Source organism: Ascaphus truei, chromosome 2 (genome assembly GCF_040206685.1).
Source record: "Ascaphus truei isolate aAscTru1 chromosome 2, aAscTru1.hap1, whole genome shotgun sequence".
Classification (NCBI taxonomy): Eukaryota; Metazoa; Chordata; class Amphibia; order Anura; family Ascaphidae; genus Ascaphus; species Ascaphus truei.
The window spans coordinates 53500189-53520515 of NC_134484.1; the positions used below are offsets into that span (position 1 = coordinate 53500189).

The window sequence follows — 20327 nt, forward strand, 5'->3', positions numbered from 1 at the left end:
TCTCAATATTTCACTTAGATTGTAAGCTCTCCAGGGCAGGTATTTCCTTTCCTATTGTCTGACTTTGCTGAACTTTTGTATTTTTATATTTCCCTGTGCTGTATTGTCTTGTAAAGTTCTGAGTACACTGTTGGAGCTATAGAAATAAAGATATAAATACAGTACATACATACATACAGTACAAGGAGCTTTTCAAATGAACTATTCATCCCAAGGGCAGTACAAAGGATTCGGGGGCATCCCTTTGGGTTGGAGGAAAGGAGATTTCACCAGCAACAAAGGAAAGGGTTTATAGTAAGGGCAGTTAAAATGTGGAATTAACTACCCATGGAGACTGTGATGGCAGATACAATATTTTTTTTCAAAAAAAGGTTTGACATATTTTTAGAAAGGAAAGGTATACAGGGATATACCAAAGAAGTAAACATGGGAAGAATGTTGATCCAGGGATTAATCCGATTGCCAATTCTTGGAGTCGGGAAGGAATTATTTTTTTTCCCTTATGAGATATCATTGGATGATACTGTATGACACTGGGGTTTTTTGTTTACCTTCCTCTGGCTTAATAAGTAAGTATAGATATAGGATAAAGTATATTTTGTCTAAATTTAGCATAGGTTAAACGTGATGGACATAGGTCTTTTTTTAACCTCATCTACTATGTAACTATGTAACCATGTAACATAGTGCATTTGTTCTGGCAGCCGAAAGGTGTAAATTCTTGCAAATCTGCCACAGAAGAATATTTTTTGGATCTTTTCTTGTATACAATTGCAGAGGGTGAAGGTATAAAATATAGTGGGTACAATGAATTCTCATATCCTAACTTGACAAGTTCTTATTTAATATTTTTGTTTCTGGCTGGAAGGCATTGAGGGCTGAAAGATTTATGCTTTTGAGTCAGCTCTATTATAATCAAATTTTATTGGGGATATGAATACTTACATTTGGGACACCTGTAATTAAACATTGAAACTGACATCAGATAAGAACCATTTAAAGCTACAACTCAACCCCGTTATAACGCGGATCCGCTTATAACGCGATTTGAGCGTGGACCGTGAATATTTAAAAAAAAAAAAAACACACACGCTGAACACACACTGCACACATACTGCACACACACTGCACACACACTGCACACACTCACAGCACACTGCACACACTCACAGCACACTGCACACACTCTCAGCAAACTGCACACACTGCACACACTCACAGCACACACTCAGCACAATGCACACACAGACTGCACACTGCGCACACTCACAGCACACTACACACACTCACAGCACACTGCACACACTCACAAAACACTGCACACACTCAAAGCACACACAGTACCAGCACACACAGCCCACTCTCACAGCACACTGCACACACTCACAGCACGCACACAGCCCCCCCCCCTCCTGCCCCCCTACCTTTGGTGTCTGCTGCTGGGGCATCGTGGGGCTGCTGGATCGGGATCAGTGCGGGGTTGGGGGGGGATTGGTGCAGGGCTGGGGGGGATTGGTGCGGGGCTGGAGTGGGGATCAGTGGGGGAATCGATGTGGATCTGCTGGGGCATCGTGGGGCTGCTGGATTGGGATCAGTGTGGGGCTGGGGGGGATCGTGGGGGGATCGATGTGGAGCTGCTGGGTTAAGTGAGGCTGCGAGGGGAATGCTGGGGGAAGTACGGTGGCTGCTTGGGGACATGTAGGGTTGCTGGCACCTCTTCCCCCCTCCTTCCTCCTCCCCCCGCCTCCCGATCTGGCACGCGGCAGCCATTTTTAAAAAAAATTAGCGCGACCCCGGTTATAGCGCGGTAGGATCAGGTGGCCCCCGAGGACCCCACTATAACGGGTTGAGCTGTATTAGGTACAGTACATAGGTTTATTTCATATTTATTATAACATTGTGTCCATCCCAAGCATTTTTTGATACATAACAAATCATTTTAAATATGCTAAATAATTAAAAATGCTGGATTGAGTAAAGCTGTACTTTCAAATTGGAGTTACATCATGTAGAGTTAGCAATACTACAGTACTTAGCATTTTAAAGTATTGGATTAAACAGGATTGAAATACTACACGTACAGTATACGTGGAGACATAGAACATGTTTACTGATCATCTACATCAGTGTTTCCCAATACAATTTAGTTGTGGAACCCTTTTATATTTTGTAAAACAGAATGGAACCCCCTAAATATTTTTAGCGCAGCACATGAAAAAAAAAAAGAAATGCAACGCAGGCGAAACATTTTCTTGGTTCAAGATCATTTTTAAAAGATCCCCACCTTCCCAATACATTTTGAAAAGACCCCAACTTCCCCAATACATTTGTAAAAGACCCCACTGCCCCAATACATTTTTAAAAGACCCCCACCACTCCCTCCTCCCAGTGTCTCTCCCCCTCCCCCCAGTGTGTCTCTCACTCCCTCCCCCCAGTATCTCTCCCTCCAGCCAGTGTCTCTCCATCACCTCAGTGTTTCTCTCCCTCCAGCCAGTGTGTCACTCCCTCCCCGCAGTATCTCTCTCTCCAGCCAGTGTGTCTCTCCATCACCTCGGTGTCTCTCTCCCTCCAGCCAGTGTGTCATTTCCTCCCCCCAGTGTCTCTATCACTCTCTATCCCCAGTGTCTCTCTCACTCTCCCTTTCATCCAGTGTCTCTCTCACCTCCCTCCAGTATGTCTCTCACTCCCTCCCCCCCTGTCTCTACCTCCAGCCAGCGTGTCTTTCCATCACCTCAGTGTCTCTCTCTCCCTCCAGCCAGTGCGTCACTTCCTCCCCCCAGAGTCTCTATCACTCTCCCTCCCCAGTGTCTCTCTCACCTCCCTCCAGTTTGTCTCTCACTCCCTCCCCCTTAGTGTCTCTACCTCCAGCCAGTGTGTCTCACACCCCCATGTCTCGCTTTCACCCCCCTCTGCCCATGTCTCTCTTTCACCCCCCCCCCTCTGCCCATGTCTCTTTCACCCTCCCTCTACCCATGTCTCTCTTTCACCCCCCCTATGCCCATGTCTCTTTTACACAATGACACACACACTCTCTCACACATACACACACACACCGACTCACTCTCACACACACACATACACACACACACACACATACTCACACACACTCACACACTCACACACTCACCTTATCACACAGGAGGCAGCAATGCAGACAATGTGCTGCATGAGCTGTGCAGTGCAGTGCCACCTAATGCCTGACTGAGAAATTTCAGCTACAGACAGACTGTTTTTTTGAGGGGGAAATCCAGCACAGTGAGTGCGGGCGGCCCGTCCATCGGCGGAACCCCTGGGACTGCTCCACGGAACCCCAGGGTTCTGCGGAACCCCAATTGGGAAATGCTGAGTTACATAATAATTCTTAAAGAATTGATTTAGATTATGCCCTGATTGTATTTTATTTATTTATTTATAAAATATTTTACCAGGAAGTAATACATTGAGAGTTACCTCTCGTTTTCAAGTATGTCCTGGTATGTTAGGTATGTTAGGTATATGTTTAATATAATGTATCTTGTGTGTCCCTGCAAATCAGGATTATGGTGCTGTTTCTATATACTCCAAACCAGCTGATTGCACTGCACACTTTAGTGTATACAAAATCAACCCCTAAGAGGTTAACTCATGCATGGTTGATGGTTAAAAAACAAAAAGGGATTTGTATCTACATGGTACAATTTTATAAAAAACAAAAAGCTCAAATTTGCACCAATTTTTACATACAGTATGTTTGAAGTTTGTTCATCTTGCTCCTAATATTTGGTACAGATCTATTAGGAGCAGTTTAACGCCATCTAAACCTGGATGTGTTTCATGCAAAGCGAAAGGAAAACTGCTTAGCTACAGTATAGGCATAGATTTTGATATAGCAACTTTCTTATCTCCTCCTATAACCAATCCCCAAAATGCTTACTGGCGCAAATGGGATAAAATTGGAGCAAAAGAAATTGAAACATTGATGCAAAATGACACCACTTAAAAATGCCGCGAGTTGGCAACACTTTATACATATGCCCTTATGTCTGCAAGCTCGTGAATAAAATCAAATGTTTGCATATTGTTTTTGAATTTCAAAGACCAGCAGAAATCTTACATCACTTTTATTTGGAGAAAATATGTTGCTATGCTGAATCCACTCTATAATTTATAAAAGGGAAAATGTCAAAGCAATGTAAGGTGGTTGTAGAACTTCTACCTTTTTAAATTATAGTCGCTCAATATGAAAACATGACACAAAAGTGGCCAAAATGCAATAGATTTTACAAATTAGAGGTGTTCTCTGTGTTTAATGTATACGTATGAACATAATAAACTGCAAGTTTGGATTTATTGATGTTAACTTCCATCTTTTTTTGTTTAGCAATCGGTCTTGATTCTTGTCCAGAACCACTATTACCAAGCAGTGGAATAAAAGTTGGTGACAGATATATGGTGGGGGATGTGGTATCTTTCCATTGTGATCAAGGGTACTCTCTTCAGGTAAGTCCGTTTCATACTACTGGTATGTGTAATTTAAAATAAAATGTACTATATTCTTTATTCTGGAATTATAATAAATGTTGCTGTATATTGTAAATAGACCAATGTAATTTAGCATTCCTCTACTTCTTTTAAGTATGTATGTATTATTATTTTGCATAATAATATTGAGTTTTAGATAATACAATTGCATTAAATATGATTTGCCTTTTTTTCCTGTAGGGACATTCACATATTACATGTATGCCCGGACCAGTTAGGAGGTGGAATTACCCAAATCCTATTTGTATTGGTAAGAAAAAGTCACATTTATATTAATTGTGCGCGGTTATACTCCTTCAATATATCAATTAACCACGTAGAAATTAGACAAATATAATAACGCTAGCAAATAATGTGGAAGAAGCAATCTCAAGTATAAAAGTAATGATCTTGACAAATCAATATAGCATAAATAAAAATGTGTACTACAATCATTATAACAAAAATGAAGTTATGGATAGATCTCAAACATGTCAGAGTTTAGAAATGTACAGATTCTAATACAACCCTCATCTTCTCCCCTTTATTCTTTGGTAGTTGGTCAGTAAATTAGAATATGAATACTTGTGTAGAACACTCTAATGAAGAATTTTCCCGCTTGAGTGTATAACTGTCTGATTTCCTTCCTGAGCCCTTTCCACTCTGCGATTGCATGCAAATCTCTCATTACACTGAGACATGTGAATATGCTCACAAGTGATATTTTTATTTACTGCACAGTGGAGGGTTTTTGTCACTTTTTTACCCACCATAACTTATTTAATGTAATGTAACCATTGTCACACTGATGAGATTTACAAGGTTGAAATAGCTGTGTGATAAAGCAGGCATAAGCTTATATGGCTCCATATTAAAATGGATTAGATGCAAAAGTGAAACTGTACTCATTTGCATTTAATTTTCCAGAATTCCTGGCTGCATCGGAAGTAATGTATCCCTCGTCAGGGATGCACATACTTTTCCTCTGCGCCCTCATGCCTGCTCTCCCCCCCCCCCTTGCTCATCACCCCCTTACCTTTTCTCTGGCGTTTTCCGACATCATGTGATGTCGTATTGCCATGGCAATGCAACATCATGTGACCCCAACGGCGTTATTTGACGCCGCGTCACCAGAAGCCATCTGAGTCAAGGTAAGGGACATACAGTACAGAGCCCTCGCCTGCTCCCCTGGCAATTAATTTAAATGTTGTGGTGAAGAGTGCAGGGCCTCTGTAAGTGCCACACTCCAAAGTTTGTGCACATTTTTGTTAGGTGATAATGGTTAAAAGTAGCATTGCAGACCTGTCTGAGATGTGAAGGTGCTCACAAGTGATTTTTTTATGTGTTGTACCCTTTGTTATAAACATTTACCAGAAGAGCTTCATAATAAAGGGTGTGGTGACAGTGAAAATGGAAAGAAAAGTACCAACCAAGCCAAGTTCATTGCACCCTTACTCAACTCTTGCACCTGCTTGAGATTGTTAGATGCAATATGTTATTATCTTGTATTATATTGCAGCACAGTGTGGTGGAGCTATGTCTGATTTCAGTGGTGTAATACTAAGTCCTGGATTTCCTGGAAACTATCCAAGCAGTTTAGACTGTACCTGGACAATAAAATTGCCTATTGGTTTTGGTATGTATTTTAATAACTTTTTACTGTGAGATAATGAATTTGGATATCAGCATTAATGAGAGTCAAGAACCTGTTTATTGTAAATCACACATGTTATGTTTTGCTCTTGCTTACGTAATTTAATAATTATGTATGGTAATGGTAGTACGGAAGCTATAATTGTGAATAAAATATCCTATTCTGTACCATGTGCAGATAATAGATTTTGAAATATATACAGAAATGATAAAATAATGAGCAAAATATAAATGATATGTGCTATATACAGTTATATATGCAAATACATTCATAGACCAAATATCTTTCTTGAATGAGCTGTACATAATCCATTCTCTAGCTCAAGGGTTTTGTAATGCAGTCGCAACTGAAGGGACTCTGGAAATTAATTGATTAAATTACCATGTTACTAGGTTAATGCAGACAAAAAAAAATATTGTACAGTATAGATGTGGAAATTAGAAGTTGTATTATTATTTGACTATGAATGCAACAACTTTGTGTGTATTTGATGGCAGATAAGAATCATTTATCATATCATGCCTTCTCAATTTCAATGAGGAAATATTAATAATTCCCTTAAATCTTCCTGCTACAGGGTTCTCATTCTAAAATGGATTTTACAAGTTGATTGGTTTGATTTGACTTAGCAGTTACAGAGTTAACAGCTTTTATTGCTCTCACTGGTTGCAGCGGGAGACTCGCAATACCCCAGCGGGAGCAGCTGCTATTGAAAACAAATTAGCTGTGCATTAAAAGGGGTGGGGCTAATCCATTATTGCACCGACTGGTGCCTACCAGCAGGTACAATAACTCCGGCTACATCTGTATGTAATAAGAAGATGACTCCCGCACACAATGCTAAGAAATCCATACGCTATGATCTCTCTCACAGTATAATCAAAGTTGCAGGAACATTAGACCGAACTGAAGACTAACTATTGTAAATGATGAAAACTGACACAAAATGTGAGTGTAAAAGTAAAGTTTCTATCAATTCTCATTTTCTTATTTTACTTTAACAACTTGATCTTTGGCTTTAATTTATTTGTTTTATCTCATAAGAGTCTTATCTTTTTTTGCTTATCCCAATCATAAATAATTATTTTTCCTTTTCTAAACTGGCCCTATCCTACCCTACATATTTCTCTATAGTACTCTTCCTGCTGTACTACACATGTATGTGTACATACCATCCTGGATAACCTCTTTTCATTTTAGGTTTGATATATATATATCTATATATATATATATATATATATAGATATATATAATATATATATTATAAATCGATGGGAAAATGCAGCAACAATACAGAACTGTGTTCTATCCCATGTCTGTCTTTTGTATTGGCTACGTTCTCCATAGAGGCTTATTCTACACGTATGTCCATCAAAGCGGATATACAATAAGGCTCTTTCCTAGAGTCACTAAACTTGATAAGGCCACATAGAGGAGCAATCCATACGCTTTTTTAATTTATTATTTATAACATAGATTTGAAGCAGGGGTATCCGGAGCTGAACAACATTCGTTTCAGATCGAGGAGACCCCTGCTTTCCAAAGGGTGTCGATATCTCCACAATATTTAAAGCTCCCGTATCACATGGGCCAAAAGGAAGCCAAACCTCAAGACATCATGGCTTCCTATTGACCCGCAGGTTGAGGGAGCTTTGAAACTTTGCCATTACGTGAACCCATCTTGCTGAGCCCTATTGGTTACTGGCACCTCCTATGGAGGTCTGTATCTCCGGAATTCGGAGAGCGCCGGAGATGAAATGGATGTATGCTTGTATTGCCTCCTTAAAGTGACTTTAATCTAAGCTAACATCACATTAACAGCAATGCTAAATTAACAAGGGGACAGTTATGCAATATATAAGCCATGTTTTCCTCCGTAAAGAGAAGTGTTAACTAAGTTGGATGTTCATTATAAGATGCAAATTATATGTAAATCAGGCATTCTAATTTTATCCCCCACTCACAAAGCTCTCGTAAGATTACTGCAGGCAGTAACATTAATTGCATAATTAATTGCATAACCTGGCTTTACTCTTAACCAGAACCTGAAATAGGAGGTTTGCAGTATTTGGATTGGTGTAATGCTAGAGTTAGCCTTTGATTTAACTTGTGTTATCATTACTTCATGCATTCAGCCACTTCCCTTTCCTCTCTCCACTTAAGAAAAAGTTCTATTTCAGGCTCTAAATAGGAGTAACGCCAAGACTTAAAAACCAGCATGTTATGTAAGTGGATGTAAGGTAACGTCTAGCAAACGCATAATGTCATGTGAAGCCTAAAGTATGCTAATCATCTCCTGTATGGTTGTTATTTTTGTATATAATTTGTTTAATAACCATGACATTAACGGATTTGTTCCCTGATTTAATGGAGTTTAGAGAATCTGCACCTTCATCTACAAGAATGGTAATAATGAGTGTGAGTTTCACTTCTTTTCTGAATATCATTATACTGAAGACAGATTCTAATGAATATCTACAGAAAAAATGGAAAAATGTGTTATCACATTGGTTCTTTGTTCATTTTATTGTAGAGATGTTTCATACAGTAAGTCTGCTCAGAAACACAATCAGACTTTATAGTTGGTACAATGTAGTTAGTCAGATACTGATGTTGGTTCTTAATTCTGAAGCTTCATATTATGTAGTTTACCTAATGTGTTCTGATTTCAGGTGTACATTTGCAATTTGTTAATTTTTCCACTGAGACAATACATGATTATTTGGAAGTAAGAAGCGGATCTGCAGAAATTGGTTCTGTTATTGGCAGATTAAGTGGCCCTCAACTTCCAGCTTCACTGTTCAGCACAACTCATGAAACCAGCATGTATTTTCATAGTGATTATTCCCAAAACAAGCAGGGGTTTCATATAGTGTATCAAGGTGAGCCGCATCCCTTATTTATTTTGTATTCCATTGAAATAACAAAGTTTTTTTTTTTCAAAGAAAAGCAATCTGATTGTTTATATTACCATATTTTTAAACTTGCATATCCAAACCCTTGAGCGACCAACTACTTACTGTATACAGAGTTGTTCCATTAATTGAGTTAATACAAAGGAACATGTTTCTGTGTTTCACAGAGTCATTTATTTTACGAAAGGAAGTCATTCATTCTTGACAAAACAATCAAATACTGTAATTGAAAGAGATTGCTAATTATAAATAAGTCCTGAAGATGGGTTTTTGTGCTTTATACTCAATGCATCAAGAAAAGTTTAAATTATACTCAAAAGTAAATGTTTTTTTCTTCTTCTTTTGTTTAATAAAGTATAATACAGTATTCAGGCTCAACTCATCTGAAAAAATATATTAGAATGTATGCGGTGTCTTATTGTTTGTACAAGTACAATCTCTTTGGTTAAGTTAAATGTTGTGAACACACTACAGGCATACCCCGCATTAACGTACGCTATGGGACCGGAGCATGTATGTAAAGTGAAAATGTACTTAAAGTGAAGCACTACCTTTTCCCACTTATCGATGCATGTACTGTACTACAATTGTCATATACGTGCATAGCTGATGTAAATAATACATGTGTAACAGGCTCTATAGTCTCCCCGCTTGCGCACAGCTTCGGTGCAGGTTGGGAGACGGTATTGCTGTTCAGGACGTGCTGACAGGCGCATGCGTGAGCTGCCATTTGCCTACTGAACGATATGTACTTACTCGCGAGTGTACTTAAAGTGAGTGTCCTTAAACCGGGGTATGCCTGTATAAATTTGCAGTCTACTGCTCTAGACCTTTTTTATTTTTTTACAAAATATAAGTTGAAGCAACAGTTCTTTTTTGTAATCGTTTCTGTTTCAGTCTGTTTTTTTGGATGCAGCTTCCATTTTTTTTCTTGTTTCAAATGATTTGTTTCCCATTATAATGGAGGTAAATAGTAAAGGTGTGATGGTGTTGATTTGGCATTACCGCACTAAAACTCCCACTGACTTGGATAGGAGTTTCCGCACAGTAGAATCGAATTGGGTGCTTATTCATTAAACTGTGATAGTGTCAATCGGGGGCACTATCACTTGAAAACTGCTATTTGCTCTATAATAGCAGCCGCTCTTTAAAATGCTCATCTATGCTTTAAATTTTGGATTCAGGAATTGCTTCATCGCCTCATTTAGTGCAATACAGTATGTACCATCAAGTCCCGCCACCGTGGCAGTCTTGATTTTAATATACCACTTGTATATTCCTTTTCCACTCCCTAACTTCCCATTGGCCTGGGATTTGGTATCCATTTTGTTTCTCCTGAAGGGAGATTTAAACCCGTGAACGTCAACTGTTAATTATCTCGGCAACCGGGAAGTCCCAAGAGCTAACGACAGCATGGTTCTTCTCCATGGGCAGCCCAAGGCTCACATCCTGTAAAAAAAAAAAAAAGCAGGGTAAAAAAAAACAGTATTGGGAGATTGCTTTTATTTTCATAAAGCAGTATAGAAAAAAAAATAAGTGTAGCTTGCATCAAAAATGTCTTGGCCTCAGGCCAACTTGAGCTATTAGTAACTGCTTAGAACTGCTTTTCTACTTAGAAGACTTACAAAGCATTTTTCATTTTATTGTCCTTAGCTTATCAGTTGCAGAACTGCCCTGACCCTCGACCATTTCGCAATGGATTTGTAATTGGAAATGACTTTACCGTAGGACATACTATTTCTTTTGAGTGCTATCCCGGATACTCTTTAATTGGAAACTCAGCACTTACATGCCTACATGGAGTAAGTCGCAATTGGAACCACCCGCTGCCTCGTTGTGATGGTATGTGCCATATAAAGACTCTGTCACCTTGCATTCGGTCATTTACATTTCTTTTCATTATATGCATTATTTGATATGAGACCTATGTGCATAGTAAACATCTCAGATATTTTGAACCATCTTTATTGCTTAATGGTATTCAAGGTTACCATTATCTTTTTTGTGCCACTAAGTACTTCCAACATTTTTAGACACTTTTCTGTAGTCATTTGTACCAAGTGTTTACATTTTTTTTATCTTGTTCACAAAAAGGTTTCATTAAAATGCACTTGATTTATATAGAAATATACACAAATAAGACAAAGTAAAAGTGGTCTCTGCGGGTGTCTGAGCTTCCTCTTGTGGTCTCTTTGGGTGTCTGTGGACCCTCAGGTTGTTCCCATGGGTGTCCGGGGGGCCTCTGGTGGTCCCCGCGGGTCCCAGCTGGCCTGAAGTACCAATCCTGTGGAATGTTTTTTTGCAATACATAGAAATAAATACCCCCCCCCCCCAACACATACAATGGGCAAAATTACTATTATCCAGATATGAATAATAGTGCATTTGCCCATTATAAAATAAAACATTAGCCAGTCAGCATAAATAAAGTAAATAAACCTTTCTATTTACCACTGCCATCATGAAGGGCATCCTTGTCAGCATACTACAGGTCCATGTCCTCCGATGCCAGCAAGAATACATGAAAAAATACAATCTAATCTCCCCTAACCCCTTAATCACTTTAGCGGTTAATAACCGCTATAGTAATTAAGGGGTTAACCCACTCTCCCCCGCTACCCACCAGGGAGGCCTAACCACCCACCCCGGGACCACTATACCCACCCTGTACCCAATGATTGGCAAAGTGGTACATCATACCTATATACTATGGGCATGATAAGCAACTATAGCAGTCAATGGTCACCCTAATAAAAAAGCATGAAGGCCAAAAATACACAATAATAAAAGATATACACAAGCACTTAAACACCCCAATTAAAAAAAATAAAAGCACTAGCCAACCAATTAAATAAATAAAAGCACTAGTCAACCAATTAAATATATAAATACAAGCTCTAGCCAACCAATCTAGTTAATAAATAAAAGCACTAACCAACAAAACAATTAATTAATTTTAACACTAGCCAACAAAACAATTAATGAATTTAAACAAGTAGCCAATAAAACAAATAATTAATTTTAAACGCTAACCAATCCTAAAATGTACTAAAAACAACCCATCTAAAATCCAAACAATTAAATCCAAACAATAAAAATAAATACAAAAAATTACAATCAATTCAAAACAAGCATTTGCCAAAAAGGCATTGGATGGCACTGTATTTATCTGTACCTTAAAGGGGCACAGATTAATACATTATCAGTCAATGGGCAATCACAAACATAAAAGTAAATAAATACAATGAAAAAAACTGAAAAAAAAACATTTACATACATTCAATATTTTACTTACCTTTAGAAGTCTTCACCCTCCGAAACCCATTGTATCTGCAATCTCTTGTACCGGGAAGTCATCACCTGAAATCCAATGTGATCCACCTTGCAGAACAGCATCAGGTTAAAAAAAACCTCCTTTCTTTTATCTTTATCACCTTCTATCTTCTTCTGTAATTAGTTCTATCTTTTCTGTAATCTTCTATCTTCATCTGTCAATCAAAAACCCAATGATAAATCCAGAACAGGATGTTCTCTCGTCGGCTTCTTTAGGTAAAATGAGACGTTCAGGCCTTATATAGGGCCTGTGACGTCACATTTTATGGTCAGCTCCAATCCGATTGAATGCTGTATCATGTGCCCGCCTCTTTTTTTTAAGGGGAGGGTGGGTTAACCCCTTAATTACTAATAATAATAATTGGGCCTGCAGTACGCTGACGAGGACACCCTTCATGATGGCAGGGGTAAGTAGAAAGTTTTATTTACTTTATTTATGCTGGCTGGCTTATGTTAAATTTTATAATAGGCAAATGCACTATTATCCATATCTGGATAATAGTAATTTTGCCATTACTGAATTGTATGTGTTGTGGGGGGGAGGAGCGTCTATTTATTTCTATGTATTGCATTAAAAAAAATTGCCACAGTATTAGTACCGTAGGCCAGCGGGTACTCATGGGGACCACCCGTGGACCCCCAGAAACCCACAGAGACCACACGAGGGCCCCCAGACACCTGTAGGGACTACCTGAGAACCACAGACACCTGTAGGGACTACCTGAGAACCACAGACACCCGTGGAGACAAACTGAGGACCCTACGGCCCCTTGTATCAATCCTGTGGAGTTAGAGGATGTGGGTATTAGAGTTTATTGTGGGTAGCGGGGGTGGGTGTAGGGAGTATTTGGCCCTTGGTGGGTAGCGGGAGTGGTCAACCCCTTCATTACCTTAGCGGTTAGCTAATGAAGTTGACTGTAAATGCATTTTTATTGCATGGGATTCATGATGGGGGGTCTCCGTTGCTGATATTCATGGATATCAGCTTTGGAGACCCCCGGCATCAATCCAATGCAGAAAAAAAGCATTTTTTTTTCTAAGTCCTGTATCACTGCCTCTAAGCAGCTTCTCACCAGCCTCACGCCAACATTTCTTGGCGTGAGGATTTTGGGAGAAACTCGCCATTCTATAGCCACGATTAGCCTCGATAGGTCTTGGTAACCTAATCGCGGCTATGAGAATTGCACGAGTTTCAGAACCTGGCGATAAGTGGCTTATCGCTACTCACCTTGCGATTTTTATGACCGCTGACATTTTTGGCGATTCATACCTTTATTGCCCACTTATCGAGGCTTACTGAATGCAGTAGGCATTTTGGCCAATACGTGCTCGATAAGTGGCTTATTGATGCTTATATCATAGGCCCCATGGAGTCAGGATTTCTTCATGAAAGCACATCTCAGTGAACGGAGGAAATCTCAGAGAAGAAGAAAAAAAAAGCACAATAGTGTAGGAGTACACAATTTCTTTTATGAACCACCAATATAAAAACCCTTTAGATTTTTAAGGGTTTTTATATTGGGATTTATATAAAGAGTTGCATACCCTTACACTATTGTGCCCTTTTTGTCTTCTTCTCTAAGATTTCCTTCATTCATTGGGATGTGCTATCATGAAGATATCCTGATGGTCACAATTTTAAATATCACATGACCCTTAATATGCTGCAATTTTATTGATGCTCTATCAAAAAGGGGTGATATTTTTCATATTTGTTTGCATTTGCTGAAGTTTAAGATTTTTATTTAATTGTACTACATGAACGACATTTGCAAACATTGGAACATCTTTAGTAATTTTCATCTGGTGCTGACTGCCAAAGAAAACATGGCACACAGAGAGCCAGTATTACCCTATTTCCTCTATTCTAATACGCCATCGATTGATTCTAAGACGCACTCTTGATTTAATAAAAAAATTGGGGGGGAAAAAAACCACTATAATAAATGTGCAGAATTTGAGAGAGGGAAGGGGGGAGAGAGAGGGAAGGGGGAGTGAGAGCAGGAAGGGGGGGTGTCACGATGACATCAACTTTTATCAACACATTTATATTTCTGGGTACTTGATTGAACAGAACAAGTTGCAAAATAAATTGTGATTTATTTCCTTAATAGATAAACACACGACATCTGCAGAATACACTTAAAACCCCACTCACTGGGATCAGGAAACGAAATAAATTGTCCTTGGAACGAAATAAATTGTCCTTTGCTTGCCAGTGCAAGAAATGCAGCCTTGGTTTTAAAAGTCCTGTGGTTATGTGGTTATTAACCCCTTCACTCCTGGACTGGTTGCTGCTGTACTGGAACAAAGTCTTGCATCTTTACATCATGATTAAAATTCAGGAATCACACTGGGAAATACCTGGAAAGCCACAGTTATAGACTGGACAAAGCTATCTTTAACATGTGGATCCAATCCCCTTGTGGGAACAAAAAAAACCACGAATAGCCAAGTGACACACAGTTCATAAGACCGGTCAAAAGGGCTGTCCGGTGGGCAGGGCGCATGGGTTAGGTTGACGCCCATGCCACTTAGCATACCTGGGCTACACCCATTTCTTGGGGCCACTGTGTCTGGTCTCTGACTTTGAGGTGTCACTAGCCTGACATCTGCTGTGCATCAGTATGCCAGTATTGTATACATTATGGGCCTCTGGGTATTGTCATAATTGACACACTTTTAGACAGGGGGACTCTAAATCTGTGGGAGCCTTTTGAGGCTCCATCATAAAAATAATTACAACCCTTTCAGGCTTGGTCATAAAAATACAGAAGCTCATTCACCCATATCACAGCTGGATGTCCAAGTAATTCCTGCTTAGACTTACAAAAAAATACCTCCTGCCTTACATTTAAGATCTTCTATCATGTGTTGGTTAGAGGGTATGGCAAGCAATGCATCTTGTCTTTTACCCTCGCAGACAGGGAATGGCCTGCACATGGGGAATAAAAATGGCGGGGACAGGGCAACAACAGTAATGCATGGCAAATCAGGTATTAACCCTTTCCTCCCCATCACAGGGGGAGAGTGAGGGAAGGAGGGGGAGAGAGAGAGGGAAGGGGGGGAGAGAAAAAGGGAAGGGGGGGAGAGAAAAAGGGAAGGGGGGGAGAGAAAGAGGGAAGGGGTAGAGAGAGAGGGAAGTGGGAGAGAGAGGGAAGGGGGGAGGGAGAGAGAGGGAAGGGGGGAGAGAGAGAGGGAAGGAGGGGAGAGAGAAAGGGAAGGGGGGAGAGAGAGGGAAGGGGAAGAGAAAGAGGGAAGGGGTGGAGAGAAAGAGGGGGAGAGAGAGGGGGGAGAAAGAGGGAAGGGGGGAGAGAGGGGGGAGAGATAGGGGGAGAGAGAGGGGGCAGGGGGAGAGGAGAAAGGGGGAGAGAGAGGGGGAAGGGGAGAGAGAGAGAGAGAGAGAGAGGAGGGAAGGGAGGAAGAGAGAGGGGGAAGGGGGGGAGGAGGGAGGAAAGAGAGAGGTGGGAGAGAGGGGAGGGGGGGAGAATGGAGGGAAGGGGGGAGAATTGAGGGAAGGGGGGAGGGGGGAGAATTGAGGGAAGGGGGGATGGGGGAGAATTGAGGGAAGGGGGGAGAGAGATAAGAGGGGGATAGAGATATGGGGGAAGGGGGGAGAGATAGGGGGGAAGGGGGAGAGAGATACGGGGGAGAGAGAGAGAATGAAAGGACACACAGAGACACACAAACACACAGAGATAGACACACAGAGATAGACACACACAGACACACACAGACACACAGACACACAGACACACAGACACACAGACACACAGACACACAGACACACAGACAAACACACACCTTCTTCTGCAGGTGCAGCTCACACAGAGATTTGACAGGGAGAGGAGGGGGCTGCTGTGTCCGGTTGCTGTGAAGACAGAGCCGTGATCTCTCTGCACGGAGGGGAGGTGGGGGTCTGTGATCGCAGTATGCTTTTTGCAGAACACAGACCGGCTGCATCTCCAGCATATCTCTCTGCACGAGGGGGAGGAGGGGGGGCCTATGATCGCAGACATTTTTGCTGCACACAGAAAACTGACAAGCATCTCCAGCAGCGCCTGCTGCCTGATTTTTTTTTTCCAGTGCATCGATTGTAAAACGCAGACCTATTTTAGCCACGTGATAAATGGAAAAAACCTGCATCTTACAATCGAGGAAATACGGTACATATATACTGTATGTATATATAAATATATATATATATATATATATATATATATATATATATATATATATATATATGCAGAAAACAAGAAGAAAAAACAGACGCACTCCTAGTGTGATAAAGTATAAAATAGTATTTATGGGATTGTAAAATATAAAAAGCGCACTCACAAACAGAGTAAAAATAATAGCATTTATGAGATATACTCAATCGCCTTGAAGCTGTGAAGGGAATGTATCAGCCTGTCCCGTTGGTGCCACCTCTGGTGTATCCATTGGTTCATCAAGGTGCACTGGAGCCACCGCAGCCAGATGATGTAATAATCAGCAACACGGTCAGAGACTCCCTCCAGATACACCTCTCACAGCTCTCACTGCTCACCAGCAGGCAACTGCAAAACCGGAAGCGACAACAGTCCCAAGCAAAATAGCAACAGCTCCAAGGTACTCTCTCCGTTCGTGCAGTAATGTCAGCCACAAACTCGCCTCTTTGGGAAACGCCCTACGCGGTTCGTCACTAAGGACTTCATCAGGGGAAGAATTCAATGGTCAAAAGGGGTGTCCTTTATATCACCTTTACTGTTGTGATTGGCCAGTACGGATGGTGGGCGGGTACTTCCAATTTCACAAATTTAACCCAGTTTCATTGCTGGACAACATTATACATGACAATCATAAAGCACTAGAGCCTATTTGTAAGCAGTTTAAACATATTCCTACTAACAAATGAAAACGAATAGCTAGATGAATGAACAACATACAAATAATAAATCTTTAAAGGACAGAGATGAAATATTGGATACATCCAAAAATAAACTACAGTATATAAAGAAGTAAAAGAATAACACATTAAATAAGCACAGAAAAAATTCATTGGAGCAACACAAAAGAATAATAAAAATCATAAGAGAAATGCATGACTTGTGAATAAAAAAAAAAAAAGGGGGGGGGGAGGGGAAAGCACACAGCACTTCCACTGCAGCGGGGGATTCTGGGAAATGACATGTATATATATATATATATATATATATATATATATATATATATATATATATATATATATTTATAATCGCAATGCGTGTGCAATGTCACTCCTCCCAATTACCCCCACTAACACTGCCCAAATCGCATTCTGGGGCATGCCGGCCAAAATTGGAGCTATCTACTTAGATACATTAATGCAGGATTAAATTACATTGCTCCACATTAACCTTGATACTGTACATTAATGATTTACTTTTCGTTACAAATGGAAAAAAATGAATAGGTCTGTTAAGAATTATTTGGAATAATATCTAGGTTGGTGTGCATACTGTATATGTGTGATGAGAACTGTGAACACATGCAGTATATAGTAGTGGATGTTAATTAAGGCTTTATTTTGAGACTGCTAGAATGTTTATCCTAGTCTTAGCTGCATACGGTAAATGAATCTCAAACTGCATCCAGTTTGCATGAAAGAAACATCAAACATGGTGATACATCATTAATTGCACAGATCAACCCATTTTCATTAGGCCAATATAAGCCCTCTCAAACAGCATAAATATAGAGAATATACTGTATCTAAATATGTATGGGACTATCCTAATAGGCAAAAACTGTTCCTCAAATCTATTGTCACCCTAGCACTTAAAAAGGGAGAAATGTGTTTTTTTCTCTGTTACTAATGTGTACCTGAAAATGTGAAAAAATGTTTTTTTTTCTATAGGTAACCTTCTGTATATAAAATACATACAGTATACTACACATCATTTTTTCGATATAAGACTTGCAGCTCAGGGACTGAATTTCACTGCATTAATAATACACATACAGTACACCTCATATTTATAGAAGCTGGTTTGTGAACAGATTTTTTACTTTTATAGTATTAATAAATTAGGACCGTGAGATGGAATTCCTAAAGTATCTTCCACAATACTATAGAACAAGAGGTTAGCATTTCTAGAATGCACACAAGAGTAATGTATTGTTGGCTGGTACTGTTTCGTGACCCCATTTTTCTTGCCCTTTCTATTGTTGATGGTCCCATGAAGAAGAATATTAATGTTGTTATACTTATATTAAAAAACACAATTTCTACACTAGCTCCATTTCAATTCCCAGCCTGCAAGCAAGTCATTTTAAAGTAGTCTGGAGTCCAACCAAACCTGTAATTTTTATGAAGTCAGTTACAACACAAAAATAATATATTCTTTAGCAATGCTTGTCTTTGCCTGCAGCTTAGCAACCTAGAAGGAAACTCAAGTACACATACTTGAAATTCTCTTCAGCATGATTTTTTTTTAAGTATCCCACATACTTATTTATAACAGCTTCTTACCATCCTTGTTTGTTGTATAATTATGTAGCTCTATGTGGAGGAAATATAACAGCAATGAATGGCACGATTTACTCTCCTGCATACCCTGATGAGTACCCCAACTTTCAAGATTGCCTTTGGCTTGTGAAAGTACCACCAGGGAATGGAATCTACATCAATTTTACAGTTCTTCAAACGGAACCTATATATGATTTTATTACTGTGTGGTAAGCATATTCAATTAGAGGTGAATTATTGTTCTATAACCAACATTTTAGTAGTGCACATAGAAATGAATAATTCTCAATTGCACGTTGTCATATTTTTATATCTGTGCTTTCTGACATTTCACATATATTTTGGAATTGCAGAAAATAATATTATGCATACATATATGGTTGATTAGAGAAATCAACCAAAAATAATCCATTTGGGTATGCACTCATGAATGTTTATGGGAACAGCAAATGTTGTGGATCAGTTTCCGCCGTACAGCTCCCTGTCGTGCGACCTTACCACCAACGCTACCGTTGTGATGTCATTTAGAAGCTGACGGACGTTCGTTTTGTGTGATTTGCACGCTTCCTCCACCCCTGAAGAATTGTGTGAATTGTTTTAGATCCACTAGGGTGGCCTTATGAGGGGATACTGCACCCCTGGATTACAATGTCCTGTTACCATATGCACTCATGAATGTATACCCAAAAGGATTATTTTTGGTTGATTTCTCTTATCAACCATATATGTATATATGTGTTTTGTTTTTTTCCTTCATGCACCTTGATTAATACTTACCATCTTAATTTTTTGGCTAAGCAACAGGTACTTTCTGGTATTAAAAAAATAATATTAGCAATCAGATTATATCCTGTGTAATTATTAGTAAGGATATGCTATTTATTTTTGGACCATAATAAATTTGTTTACAATGTTTCTCTTTTATAAAAAGACAGGAAACGTACTGTATTTGTCATACTATATGTTAATTCAATTTTAATCTTTACTACAAATTCCCTATCTCGTAGGTACGCCATTAAACATAAAGTAAATCTGTCATATATGAAATTTGAGCACCAAATGTCTTATTCTCTTTTCAATTTAACGTAAATATAAATAGATCATGCAATCCTACACTCTATCCAATAATTACTATAGATGGTTGATTATTCACCAACTCAGCTGAGGACTATATAGTCCACAGTAGTAAAGAAAAGAGAAGCACTTTGACCACTCTGGAGCTTGTAATTATTTATAGCATACTAATGTTTCGTCCCTAGCAACACAGTCCTTTGTCAAGGTGTCAAAGGTCCCTGTTGCTAAAACATTTGCATGCTACAATAAATTACAAAGTACAACCTTTTTCTCTTTTTAAAATTCATCATGCATAGGAAGAAAACATAATTGTTCAAGCATAACAGAGTTGGAAAATACAATGGAGGCCTATAATTATTCT

The 20327-nt window shown here is 39.4% G+C and overlaps 1 protein-coding gene across 6 annotated transcripts in view; it reads left to right on the forward strand.

Annotated features, from left to right (window-relative positions):
- Positions 1–20327, forward strand: part of CSMD3 (CUB and Sushi multiple domains 3) — a 1548521-nt gene that overhangs the window by 1241983 nt on the left and 286211 nt on the right. For all 6 annotated transcript variants that reach the window (XM_075582415.1, XM_075582410.1, XM_075582412.1 and 3 more), the window contains 6 exons: positions 4361–4479; positions 4702–4771; positions 6020–6136; positions 8827–9036; positions 10723–10911; positions 18924–19101. In XM_075582415.1, the coding sequence (XP_075438530.1) occupies positions 4361–4479; positions 4702–4771; positions 6020–6136; positions 8827–9036; positions 10723–10911; positions 18924–19101 (883 nt within the window). The remainder of the gene's footprint in view (positions 1–4360; positions 4480–4701; positions 4772–6019; positions 6137–8826; positions 9037–10722; positions 10912–18923; positions 19102–20327) is intronic.